The 14801-nt window shown below is 40.3% G+C and overlaps 1 protein-coding gene across 3 annotated transcripts in view; it reads left to right on the forward strand.

The window, feature by feature from the left end:
* LOC307014682 (forkhead box protein N3-like) overlaps positions 1–14801 on the forward strand; it is a 73474-nt gene that overhangs the window by 41394 nt on the left and 17279 nt on the right. For all 3 annotated transcript variants that reach the window (XM_079642753.1, XM_079642755.1, XM_079642754.1), the window contains exon 3: positions 8165–8316. In XM_079642753.1, the coding sequence (XP_079498879.1) occupies positions 8165–8316 (152 nt within the window). The remainder of the gene's footprint in view (positions 1–8164; positions 8317–14801) is intronic.

Below are 14801 nucleotides of genomic sequence, written 5' to 3' on the forward strand. Positions count from 1 at the left end.
GTAATCAGTGTTTGTACATTTCAGACTTTTACATTTCTGATTATATTCCAGTTTTGGATTGATGTTTATTTGACAAATATTGTGAGATCGGAACTGGACTAAATGTTTTTGAGTGTCTTGGGAATTGTTACATACCGTCAGTGTTGGCAAATGACCTGAAACATTTTTGGAAGTTTGCCTTGTGCTTTACTTTGAGGAAGACCTATATGTGTGACTGGATGGTCCAATCCAATGTAAAAGACGGTCATGTATAAATACATACAGGAGAAGCACAAACTAGGGCAAATATAGCTTAAATTAGAACCACCTGGGTTTTGGTACATTGTGGAAGGAAAGTCAATCCGTAACACCTGTAGGACAAATGTCCACACATAACCCACCCCGTTTTTCTATAAATATATCATTTTGTCCAACCATCGCGTAACTTTCCCTCTCAACTTTCCCGTTCTCTCTTTGTTGTCAAATGGCCTTCGACGAGAACAGAAATGGCCTGTATTAAGCAACTTTATCAGAAGAAATACCCCCCCCCCCCCCTTATTCTTCTTGTCCCTCTTTCTGACTCTTCTTCTTCAAAAAGATCTCTCAAACATTTGCTGTAATTCTCATCTCTCTCACGCTTAATTTCCCAACAGACCGTATATTGTTTTTGTTCAAATGTACTGAATATCCTAATTGGTGTTCAGACATGTATCTGGTCCACGCCATGTTATTAATCCTCTGTTTATCTGTTTCTGTTCAGTAAGTAAAGATGTATCACAGTGGGTTAATATGGATTAAACACAGCCCGGGTTTGATGCTTTTACTCCAACTGTGGATGTCCATCATAGAAATTATAGGCAGCTGTAATACTTTAGATTGGTAGGGTAGGTTAAGTTATATTGCACATGGAAATGCACTGGACAACAAAGCCTCTTACGCTGATGCCTGGCGTGTTCCTCTGCACAGAGAGTGGCAGCTCCGAGCGCTCTGTGCATCATACATCTTTTTTAATCTCATTTCAGTGCGGAGTGGAAAACAAAATTTACTTTCTCCTCTCGTAATAGCCAATATGAACCGTTTAAATGGGTCTCTACAGTATATGGATGCCAGTGCTGATTATGATGAAACTATTTTAAGCTGTAGTTTTGCTGGTGGGAGGTAAAGCGGTTGATTGAGGAGATGTGTTTTCATATTATCGTCAAATAGGACAAAACCAACAATGAATCTATCTCTCGATACTGACTTTCATATTATGTCTATGGCTCTGAGCCTGAAGCCCATTAGTTCCAGGTGGAAAATACAAAGTAACATTTTACAAAAAGTGTTGTTGCTAGCAAACATGTGGGACTTTGTTTGGATCTATTTTCAGCTGTGGATTAATACAGCTTTGGTGCTTATTGATTATATACAGCACAATAGCAGTGTTTGTGGGGTTGACAAAACTAGACTACAATGCTGTGGTCATTGTAATAAAGCAACACACCAATCTGTGCAACAGTGTGGCTTATTGATAGCACAGCAAAACCTGTAAGTAGCATTTATTTTTAAAGTTTTACTCAAGGACAATATGGATTCTTTAAAGGAGTTCGACATTTTGGGAAATATGCTTATTAGTTTTTTTGCTGAGAGGTGGATGATAATGCCATTGTTACCATTACAAATAAAAATGAACTACTGCTGTTACACAGTTAGCATTGCCTAGCCTAAAACCTGGAATCTCCGGAAAGCTGCTAGCAAGGCTCTTAAATGTGTAAACACTAATTCAGTTCAGTAATGTGTTTTGTTTTTGTTGTCTTAATATTAATTAAAAAACCCAAAGGTCTAATTATTGTTTTTGTATGCATTAAAAAGAATATATATATATATATATAATGTGTTAATTGATAAGCTTTAGTTTACCCCATTTCAATCTTTATGCTAAGTTAAGCTAACTAGCATTAGCTTCAATCACAAGAGCCCTCCTCTAAAGTCCCGGGCCGCAGCCACTGCCACAGGCCGAGCAAGCTGTCGTCAGACGAGTATCGCCGTTCCATTTCTTCTTCTGCTTTTCCTTGCTTTTTTTAGTAGTATCAATCTTCTCATATAACTCGGCAAGAAAGTGTATTTTCAAAAATGGTAAACCAGTCCTTCAGCTCCTTAAACTATACAATAAAGTAGCCTACTTGCTAAATTCACAAAATATAGTTAGTGATAATATGAACATTTTATTAGTTTAAGTACAGCTTTTTTTATATATTTCTGTGAATTGTGTTTTCTGAAATGAACCGACCTTACAAATTCCAAGAAATGATATACATTTTGATGTGTGGTGAATGTATATGTGAGAAGATAATGGTGCAGATAGGAATGCAGTAACAGTAGTGTTACTAGCGGGGTCAGTGGCAGCAGGACTTTTTAATATCTCCCATTTCCATTGGAGACCAGCCCCCACAGCTTATATAACACAGGAAACAGATGTTGGCAACACACACTCTCTTTCTCTCTCTCTCCACCTCTCCCCCTCTGCCTTTGTCTCCTCTTTCTTCTTTCTTTACTCACACTATGACGTGTCCAGGGCAGTATGTGTTTTCTCCATCATGAAAATATCTGTGCATTTGCTCAGGATTGTGCAGTTTTATAACACCAACGCGTTTCAAAATGTGCTGCTTTCTTGATCGCAACTACTACTTACTTGTGTAGTGACACAGATACATATAATTACGTTGACTTTAAGTTTAATATCGCTTAAAATTATGATTTGAAGATTAATGCTGTGCAGGTTTCACACTGTGAGATATTTCTTGAAGTAGGGGTTTCGAGTTGTGGATTATTTGTTGTGTAATCCTGCTCTTTATCTGCAAATGGTAGAGAGATGTGACTATTTTCCAGCATGCACAAAAAAACCTATCATCCAGAAAATAGTGCTCGTAGCTGAGGAGTGGAAGCAGCTGGAATCAGAGGATGGAGGGAGGAAATAAACACAGTTTCAGGTCAAAGTGAAAACCAGGGTCCTCTATCACCTGCTGCAAGATACAAGGATAAAAAAACTGTGTATCAAAGTTGAAACTCTCCGAAAACTTGAAACCAATCTCTGACCTGAAATACTTTTCGTGATAATCGATTTCGAGACATGCTGCCTTTTCCCAACTTTGCGAATTTGTGAGAAAATGAAATGTCCCCTCCTCTCGTTTCCAAGCCCAGATGATGCCTGTTGCCAAGGCGACCACTATAACCCAGGTGACAAACCCTTCCTGTGAGCCGTACCCTATGATTGGCCTATCGACATGAGGGGGGTCTACACATCTCTCTTTATGATTGGCTGTCTGGTTGGCAGAGGAATGGGCTCCGGCAGACAGAGATTTTGCAGAAAGCATTGATTTAATCTGGCTGGCAAGCTGCCACACACACACACACACACACATATATAAATATATATACACAAACGGCTGTCGGGCTGGAGGTGTGAGGGGAAATGTGGCCCAGTGGGGGTCACCTCTGTGGGAGCGAGTGTATGTGTGTGTAATATCATGCTCTCCAGGAGAGGCGTTGCTGGCAGTAATAGAAGCACTCCCAGGAGCACACCACGCTGGGTAATATCACACTCCCTAGGGAACTTGCCATACACACACTCACCCCCCTTCACACACATACACACCAGGCAAAACACGGCACATATGGCCCGTGTTCAACACCGCTCACATACTAATGCAAAGATCTCAGCGGGGGGGAAACAAATCAACAGTGCACACACATGCCATTAGCTCCTCGCGTTCTTACTAGGTCACATGGTGTAGTGAGAGGGAGCACAGGTCTGACTGATTCACTGGACATCCTGGGATCAGGGGACACGCCGAGAGACACTGACCACAGAGGCTCTGCATGCCATAACATGACAGTGTGTATTGTCCGACCTATAGTATGGAGAGGAATGTATTAAACAAAAAAAAAGGTAGACATCTAAGGGAGAGAAATAAGATGAAGTTTATTTTTGCATTTTGAGCATTAAGTGAAAACACTTTGTGTAGTGCCAAGCATTAAATAGTGCATCAGAGGAGAAAGAGTAGAAATTGAATATGTTGATGTTGATAATACAATAACTTCTTTTAGAAAAAAGTCAAACTTTTAGTTCGTGAAAGGCATAAGAAAAGTAATATTTCTTTAGTGAAGAAAACATTTCTTATTTGGAAATTAAAGTCTAAATGTCCAAAAAGTATTCGGAGGAGAATTTATTTTATATCAAGAATAAAGTCAGAATGTGCTGAGTAAAGTCAAACTTTAATTTCTGCCAGATGTAAGAAGAAAAGAGTCAAAGAAAGGAACTTTTCCTTTGCTTTTTATATATTTAGAAAATAAAGTCTGAAAATTTGAGAATTCAAAAAAGTTTGAGATAGCAGAAAAATATTATTTTTTTTATTAAATTCTAAATGTCTAATATGTAACTTGACATTTAAAGATTAAAATCAAGTGTTTTGAGGATTATCAAAACACTAGTGTTTGTAAATACTAAAGTTCAAAATGTGTATCTTACCAGTGCATGACATTAAGGATTTTGGGAGATGGCCCTGTGGGCCATCTAAGCTAATTTACAGATGACCCTGAGCCCAATAGAGATTGCCCTGAAAAATGCGTGCGGACGAAATGACGCACGAAGGGTTTGGGGGGCCTCCCCCTAGAACATTTAGATTTTTGCAGGTCTTAGATGCTGTCTGGTGCATTCTCTAGACTGAATTATAAGATGAACCACCACAATATTACAATTTCAATTGTATTCTTCATTTCACTTGTTTGTGTTTGCTCGCTTGCATGCCCTGCATAGCTATAATAAATACTTAAGTTGTTTGTCAAGACACTTTCCATCTGATGAAGGCAAATGCCTTCCCAATGTAAAAAAGTAGAAAACATTACATGCAGCTATAACTGCCAAAACAAAAATTATTTACGCTATTATGGCCCCTGTAAACATTTTGGAATGTTATCTACTGTAAATTGGTCGAAGGAATGCTTCCTCATCCAGAAGCTGACAGAGCAGACCCGAGCAGCCGAGTGCATCCGCGAAGCACACACAATGGCGACGTCAGAGTTCCCGTTAGCAAGCAAATCTAAATCTCTTCGGTCAAAATGTCCGGTCAAAATAATTTCCCTTTAGCGCAATACCGCTTCAGTTGCGCCACTTATGTGACAGACAAGAGTAGGCCATTATAATGTGTAACACTTAATGTGGAGAAAGAGATGTCCTGTATGGGTTGATTGTGCGTTGATCTGTTGGTAATGCCTCGGGGTTCCGGTAGGCATGTAAACAAATGCATAATGCTGCGCTATACTTTGTGGCCTCACCCGGTTGCATAGCGACACTTATTGTTTAGGTCACGGTGTCTTTTAATAAGCAGGTAGTCATATCATTAGCTAGAACTAGCTGGATCTGATCGATATGGACATAAACGCGAGTGAAGTCTAATCTGACCGGAGAGAGAGATCAGCTGCTGCTAACGAGTCGACACGCAGCTCTGCATGATCACATGCAGCGGTGAGCGGACAAAACACACACTTCAGGTTAGAATATCACACGTAGCTATTTTAATCACCTCTCAAACTACCTAAACTAGTTATAGATATGTTTAGTTTTACTGTCGGGTCACTCATTACTGGATCCGCGAGCTGCATGATACTGGTATAATAGATTGCCCGATCGGGCAACCATCAGGTGAGGCTTCATGGCCCGAGCTAAATACTAGATGGCCCCGGGCCATCGGGCAGCCCTTAATGTCGAGCCCTGTCTTACATTTTATTTTTGACACGCAAGTTTTTTTGTCCTTTGCAGTTAAACTGTCAGTTTTGTACTTTGTTTAATAAACAATATTTCAGGTTCTTTCGATTTAGGAGAACAGGTTGTGGGCACTTCCTGTCAAAAGTTGAATACAATACTTTAATAGAAGTCATTGTAACACATTAGTGCAGTTTACCTGGAGGTTGTGGCCTGTAATCGTATCAAATTGAGGACGTACAATTGGACATTTCTAAACAAATTGTTTCACTATTAGCCCTGCTCACAAAAATAAAAGCAAATGTGTTTAATCTCTTCTGACTAAAAAATGTATTTAAGCTTACATTTGTTTTTCTGGGGTCTTTGGGGCTGCAGTATAGACACAAATTAATGCAAACACCTTCTTAAACATTAGCCTCTATTTGAAGCTGCTTCTTTCTTAAGTTGTTATCGTCAAAACACATTTGATATAATGTTACAGAGGCTTTTTCTTATGTTCCTTCAGGGTGCAAACATTCCTTTCATCCCTGTTTAGACATCCGAGATGTATAGATTGTGTGTTTAATTCGCTACTGGGCATATTAAATATTTCACACAAATGTTGAACTTGCAAAATGTAAATAATAACAACATTAATAGAAAAAGATAAGATCTGAGAAAATGTAAGGTTTGTTTTAAAATAGGTGAAATAAATCCTTGGGAGATCTCGGATTGGCTCTCCCTCCTCAAACATGTGATCACTTGAAAGTTGCTCCTAAATAATGTTGATACACCTTGCTGTGAACAGGAATAAGTTAATAAATGTATCATCCAGGACTTTTTTATTTCTCCTCTTTAGAACGTTGTTTTCCTGTACTCGTACTAAGAGGCAGCTAAATAAACTTGAATTGTCACAAGATGATTAACATGATATTGAGGGAAAGCCTAAAAAATAACATCTGCTAATGTTTATTTTCTTTAAATATTGTTCTAATTTGGCAAATACAATTTTTTCTTTTTTTACTAAAGAAACATTTCTTCGCAGAAATGGTGTCTAATGTAGGAGCTATGCTTTGGTAGAAAGTGGTTCCAAAGAAAACAGCTTACAATGAGGTCAGTGAATTATCCAGACTAAAACCCTTTCACACTTGTTAACAAGCGACCTCATGTGTTTTAGGAATTACTCATCCACATTCACACAGGATAACATAACACGACCTACGCAATTATTAGTAGAAGCAGTAGGGGTGCCACAAGAAGCGATACTTTTGGTACGTAGTCGATCCATGGAACTCACACTATTTTTCCCCTGATTATGTTCTCTGAACATTATATCAGTGTTGAAAACGGCAGTAATTGAGCTTGTTAGCTGTTGTCTGTTAGCTAGTAGCTGTTAGCTGTTAGTCGTTAGCTGTTAGCCGTTAGCTGTTATCAACCGCTAATTTAAAATGTTCCTGTTGAATAACATTTGAATGGAAAACTGTAGAGTTTCACTGGTATTGGTAACAACATAATTTATATCCCTAATCCTGTGCGAATAGGGCTTAACAATATTAATTATGAGCTTTTAAAATATGGCAAAAACATCTGAAAACTCTTAACCAGGGCTTAGTAAACTGAAATGAGCTGCATAGCAAGACACTACTAGAGATAAGTGAGTGTTTTTTTTATAATTTTGGTGACTGATCCTCTGATGTGGATAGCATTAAAGGTGTGTATCTGGCACATCTGACGTTTCCCTCTTAAAATATTTCTTGCAGTATTTGTGGAAATCAGAACTGCCATCATGACACCTCCCCACCTTGTAGCCTGTACCCGTATCATATCACAGAGCACTACAAAGTGAGCTGAACATGAGCCAACATTTCATTTTATATTTAATTCCCCCCCTGCAATTCTCAGCGTCTGCCGTACACAAACTCCAGATTTCGCCACGTTCAGATGACAAGGCAGATGAAAGTGCAGAGAAGGCAGTGAGAGATGGAGACAGGGGATGTATTTTCATCCAGATCCCTCCCTCCGCTATAATCTATAGGCTGGCTTCACTCAGATTGCGAGCCGACAGCTTCATTAGGTGAGGGGGAAAGCTGCTTTGATCTAAAAATACGCATCATCATCGCCTCTGGAGTGAAAAAAAGTTAAAGAGTTTCCCTGTGTCTTAATCAGAAAAAAGCCTCCAGATTTATTTTCCGAGGAGAGGCAGAGGATTGGAAAATATTGAGTGCGGTGGCATTGAGGATGTGTTCATTTTCATTCCTCCGAGTGTTATGTTCCTTTGGGAATATGGGAATAACTGCTGTGTGTGTGTACAGGTGGTTTGGTAAATAAGGCTCCGGACTTTGAGCTTGTGTTTGGGCTTTGGACTTGTTGGCTGACATCCGCGTGCCGCACTGTGTTTGTGTTTGTGCTTTGAGGGGCCCACCGGCACTTCCAATAACGTCTCTCTCATCTCTCTCTTTCTTTCAGAGCATAGGCAAAGGCTCTCTGTGGTCCATAGATCCCGAGTACAGACACAACCTGATCCAGGCGCTGAAGAAGACGCCGTATCATCCTTACTCACCCGGCCTGGCCACCCCCTCCACCTCCCCACCCACCCTGCCTCAGACATTTCACCACAGGTAAGAGGGATAAGCTGATTGGCTAATGAATTCTTATGAAATATCTCTCTCCTCGTGAGTTTTGATTGGGTTAATTTGCAGTATTTATAGAGTTTTGGAACTAAATGCAATGGGAGTTTTTCATTGGGTTTTGGAATATTGCAGAAGTGGCAAACGCACGTGTACGATTACTTTTCATTAATAATCTCATTCAGAAAACCATTGACTTTGAGATGATGAAATCCAGAGGTGCTAAGATGATAACTCATTCTAAGTTTATGAGTCACCTCCAACTCATAAGGCACTCATTTATTTTAATTTTATGCCATGCACAGGCATGTCGACTTAATCCACCACTGGAAAAAATAAAATGTGCTTGACTTTAGAATCATAATGCCCTAATATAAATGAATTGGTAGGTAAAATATACAATTGAAATCAACTATAATAATTGATAAAGCTACAATTAACGTAAATAGATGGGCACTCTAGTAAAGTACGATTACGTGAATGACTCGGAAAAGGCCCTGCTTTATTCAAAGTTTAAAGAAGTGAAAAATAAGTGTATCTGCCTGGGATTAAGTAATTTGCTCTCACATGTTATGGTTTCTTCCATGGCCCATGCAACTGCCTTCATCTTCCATAACCCTGCTGACATACAGAGGATCAAATGGAACCCAAACAGAACCTTTGAAAAGAAACCGAATAAATGTCATCACCCTGGTGGCTCGCCAATTTCCTGTACGTTTTTCTTAGATTTTATCTTTCTTTTTGGCATATGTTGGCACAACAGCAAAGAGTTCAATAATGTAGTTAGTAGAAAAGTTCAGACAGCTATATCTGGGCCTTTATGCATGTTTCTGTCCAGCATCATGCTCTATGGCGCCCAATGGTTCGTTGTTTCCATTCTATTCCCTCGTTTAGTATTTTTCACGTTCCCTGGCCCCAATCCATCTTATTCATTGACTCCTCTAACTCCATCTCAACCATCCCCTCTTTATTTCTGTCACAGTACGCCAGTGCAGCTGTGCTAGTATAACATTTTATGATGTGTTTTTAATTGTTTTAGGTCCCCTTATAGCAACTACAGACACTGCTAAATGTGTAATGCTTTCTTTTACTGACTCGCGACAGCAGGAGTTTTTTTTACTCATGGGTGACATTTTTGTTTTGATGAAACCGTTTAACAAACAGGGAGCTTTATATGGTCTATTAGGGGGGTTGTTATGCCAGTGATCAATCCCACAAACATAGAACCACTTGTGAACAGGTCGCAGGTTGAAAAAAGTGATTTATGACTTTGTAGTGAATCAGATTTGGATTATCGAGTCAAGCCTCTAAGAAAAAAGTAAAATAAGTTATAAGAATTGAAAGAATAATCATTTACTCAATCAATCTCGATCAAAAGACTTAAACAAATGTAATAATCAGATATCAATCATTTTAAGTGTTAAAGGTCCCATGTCGTGCTTTTCCGGTTATTACCCGTCCCCTTGTGTGTTATGTAGCTTTTTATGCATGTAAATGGTCTGCAGAGTCACAAACCCTCAAAGTACACCCTGTAGCGAGTAAAACACAGAAAAGACCTGTCTATGCTGCCCCAGAACGCCTCGTTGGAGATTTCTCTTTTTCCATTGTTTACTTCGTAGTGACGTATTTGGGTATAGTGACGTAACGTCCGCGGAGCCGTTACGTTTGGACCGGTGCTGCGAGGAGCGGGACACTGTGCTGGCTCACTGGTGTGGGGTCGGCGAGACACCGCGGAACTCAACCTGAGCACACACACAAACTCCCAGCCAGTCTGCGGGTGTGTGTGTATTTCGGGCTGTGTCTCGCAGACGGCCACTGGGCTCACAGGGAGGGAGGGGGGGGGGGGGCAGGATCTCCAACAAGCCGTGCAGGACAGAGTGAATACACATACTATACAGCAGGGGTCACCGCGATCGCGATCGACCGGTTGATCGCGAGTGTGGTGCGGGTAGATCGTGGACCGTTAACAAAAAAAGTAACAAAAGAAAGAAAAATAAAATTAAAATAATAATGTTTGAAAAATATGTTTTTAGATGTAAACCTATCATCCACCACCCCGTTAGCAGGTGCCACTTGATTGAAGTATATTTGAGACACCTCAATAATATAATACATTAACCGTGCTTTACGTGAACCTCTTCATGACACAAGAGACGACGGCAGGACTGCAATTTCCCGTGTTCAGTTAATGCAACAGAGGCAAGACACCGGACCAACCAGAGAGTTGCATGGAAATACGCTTGTCCTTCAAGCTCGGCTGTGTGTGTGTGTGTGTGTGTGTGTGTGTGTGTGTGTGTGTGTGTGTGTGTGTGTGTGTGTGTGTGTGTGTGTGTGTGTGTGTGTGTGTGTGTGTGTGTGTGTGTGTGTGTGTGTGTGTGTGTGTGTGTGTGTGTGTGTGTGTGTGTGTGTGTGTGTGTGTGTGTGTGTGTGTGTGTGTGTGTGTGTGTGTGTGTGTGTGTGTGTGTGTGTGTGTGTGTGTGTGTGTGTGTGTGTGTGTGTGTGTGTGTGTGTGTGTCTGAAAAAAAGAAAATCTGTTTACAGTTCTGTCTCATATGGGTGCTGAGAGATGAATCCATAGATCTCTTCATGTTGCTCTCAAAGTGCAACAGGTGGATGCTTTCATCTTCAATATTTAAAAAAAAATCTTCCCGCGGGAACATCCCCCCGACCCCCCTTGAGGAGGTGAGGACCTAGAGGAGGTGAGGACCCCCCTAGAGGAGGTGAGGTCCGCCCCCCACTCGCACATAGCACTTTACCCCTGCCTATATGCTGTGAGCTGATTATGGAGCCTTCATTGTAACAGTAATTCAGATGCAATTAGCCTATATAAAAGGCCTCAAATTGGAAACATTGTCTGGGCCGTCTTTGTCACTCAATTCTGCAATAGGTAGATCTCGCCTTTCACCTAGGCCGAGGTCGGTGATCTTGGGCTTAAAAAGGTTGGTGACCACTGCTATACAGAGATGCTGTATCTGAAACCAATGTGAGTTTGGAAGATTGCACAATATAAATCTATTCTAGTAGACTTCAACAATGGAATTATGATCAGTAGAAATGGCCATGACATGGGACCTTTTAAACTTTTTTTTTAACTGTGGTTATTTGTTATAAATGGTATAGTTGTGCTTATTTGGTTTAATTGTTTATTTGTGTTTTTTGTATTTAAATGCTCGGAGAACTGTTTTCTTTTACGTTGCTTCCTTTTAACTTTTTTTTGCTTTTATTGTGTGTCAATACATTATAGCTATTTATTTAATATAAGTGGATCTGCAGAATCAAATCACTTCACGTCAGGCCTTTCTGAATCATCATTTAATCAAATGGAGAGAATCCAGTCACATACATCATATTAAATTAAATATTTTTGAGATTTCAATAGTTTTTTCCGACAAAAAAAGCAGCTATTCATCACTATTTAATCATATATTTTCCCTGACCTATTTGCTTTAAAAGACTGAACGACGGATACATAAACATTCTATGCATAAATCAAGAATATAAAAATAATCTGTGTTTGCGGCTGTACTGCATAGAGAACATAAAACACACGCACTCCTCCACCTCTCTCCTTCTCTCTCAACCCACCTGCCCCAGGCATTATACATCTGACCCGCCCCATCCTTTCCTTAAATCTTTTTGCACGCTGTTTTCATGCAGCTACACTTCCACCCCTCCTCCTATCTCCTTCCCCCTCAGGCTCTTCACAGGTAAAAAAACGCTGCTTGCCTTTTTTCCTCTCTCCGCATGTTCACCAGTTCCCTCCCTCGTCCTCTCCCCGGCATATCCTGTCCATCCCTCCTTTCCTCTGGCTCCTCGCACTCCTCCGTTCCGCTGCTCTCACTCTCTTGTCTCCCTTTCTTTTAATGTCCCACACACACCCTCCCGCTCATCCTCAGGCATACATTACAGCTGGTGGGGAACCCGGCGCTCCGTCTTCTTTATTTATCCCTGCTGTGATTTATCCCTTCTCTCCCTCCGCTCTTTTCACTCTATCTGCACCACTTTATCATTCAATTAAATCCTCCTTTGTCTACATCCACTTCACTCTCACGCCCCGCACACCAGCATCAGCATCCACCTGTGTTGTTTCCCTCTCCTGACCTCTCCTCCAGCCTCCACCCTCTCCCTTCGCTAACTTCTCCGTTTCCAGCTCCCCTGCCCATCCCTGTGGATATGTCAGCAAGAGGTACTATTAGTTGTCTTTTTTCCCTTTCTTCCGCTTTCTCTCTTTTCTCTCTCTCCGCATACCCGACCACCTCCTCCCCCCCACCACCACCACCCCGCTCCCCAGTTGATCCGGGCAGGTTGGATTGCAGAGCCAGCGGACTGTGTAAGACAGAATAATTGGTTCACCATAAAATGTAAAAGTGTCATTTTGAACAATGAGGTATGGGGAAGTGGAACAAATTGGAGGCCGGATTCGGAACATGAGGAGGAAGGGGGGGCGGGGGGTGTGGATTGAGGAGAAGTTGGGAGTATGGAGGGTGCCATTTGCATTGTGACTCAGTGGGGAATGAGAGAGCAAGTGAGGAGAGTAAGTGAGGAGAGTCCCTTTCTTGGATAGAGGCTCCTTGTGATGCAGCACCTGAGCGATCAATTAATCTGACAAATATATTCCTGATTAATCGAGTGGTGCAATGAAGACGGATTTGGTAGGCCGACGCGAAATAGGCCCTGCAAAGGTTCCCTTCGACAAGAAACTATGGGATTGAGTTGAAGCGTAAATGCGATTGCTAGAATTATAGAGCTAACGTAATGCTTTAAACGAACTACGTCAACAGCCATTTGTTAGCAACCGCCGATTTTAAGTCACGTACACGCTTCCGACGTTTAACAGTGAGTATTTACAGACCTATTTTATGGAGTACAACAAAATGTAAAAAATCTCATAAACATGAATTAACCTGAGACCTTATTTTGAGAATCCAACTTATATTTCTTACAAAAAATATTGGTTTGGAGACAAGGGGGCCATCAAGTGATAAAATGCTAACTCGTTTCCCGGGTTTAAGACTTGTTCCCGGACCACTCAATTGTTTGGTCTGTAAAATGCCATAAAACAAGGGGACATTTGCATCAGTTTCACTAGCCTAAGGTAACATCTCATGCTGTTAGCAATGGTTTTTTGAAGTCAGGGAGAAGTTCCTGGAATTTATCAGTGAATATTTACACGTTTTTTTTTTGGGGCGAAACGTGAAAATCTTGTGTTAACCACTGACCTTATTTTGATAATCCAATGAACAACTATTTAAAAAAATCTAACTCATTCCTGGAATGAGGACTAATTCCTGCACCACTCTATCTCTTTAAAATACCATAAAAAAAGGCCACCATATACATCCGTTTTGCTAGTCACAGGTCATATACCCACCAATTGTTTTCTCCAACAAAAGTCCCACTACAATTGGGGTAATCATTTGACTGAATCAAATGTAACTAAATATTTACCTATTATTGAATAACAGGCAGCTTTCAAGTCTCTGCAGGCCTCATATCATCCTTAAATGAATGGAAACCAGCGGCTGCCTGGAAAATCAAATGGAAATCAATCTAGGAATTGATGGCGTGCTGTTGAAATTGGCCAACAGCGACTTAAAGCAGGCGCACAGCATGTACAGTATGCACAATTTGTTGCTAATGGGCTAAAACATGAGCACCACTTGTATGCTCCTTTAACCTCTCCATCGTCAGTAAAGCTGCTGGATCCACAGCGCCGGGTCCCAAACATATTAAACACGTCGGGCTGTATTAGGAAAACGTGTGTAAGAGTAGGCCCCAGACATCTGTAATCATTCCATTTGATGTAATGGCACAACAATAAAACAAAAGTGATTTATTCATCATAAGCACGACAAGCATGAAGAAGTAGTCGTTGGAAATCAAAATCTTAAGGCTGCCTCAAACAAAGCTGATTAAATATGTATAAAAATTATAATTTAAATATAGAAAAAAGCAAGTTAAAAAAGGGGTAAGATAACAATGCAATAAAATTAGACAGGAACTGCAAATTAATAAAATTGAATGAAAACAGAAATATAGTAAATTAATTTGCACATGTCTATATATAAAGTATATGCAGAGGTGCACAGTTGTAAAACAATAACTAAATAAAAGGCACAGCAGCTTATATAATGCTATCTTTGGTTTGTACGGCGTTCAAATACCGCACTTAATAAAAATAATTTACAGTATTTTCTTACTTTAAAGCCACTTAAAGTAATACATTAGATAATGAATATTACTCTTTAAAGTTATATTTAATAACTCGCAACAATAGGGGCAATGTCGACAACTGCTTATGCACTTTTGTTGACTTTAGACAACAAAGAAGTGCGTATTGCCTGGAGCCCGGAGATCACAGCTGTGGAAAATGCGCATGCAAAGTATGGATTTGACCAAAGAATAACATCATCGATAGATATACTGTAATGAAGACAGTTTTGACAACATGGAAAACGTTTTGTATGACAAAAAGA

Source organism: Notothenia rossii (genome assembly GCF_949606895.1).
Source record: "Notothenia rossii genome assembly, chromosome: 8".
NCBI classification, from domain to species: Eukaryota; Metazoa; Chordata; class Actinopteri; order Perciformes; family Nototheniidae; genus Notothenia; species Notothenia rossii.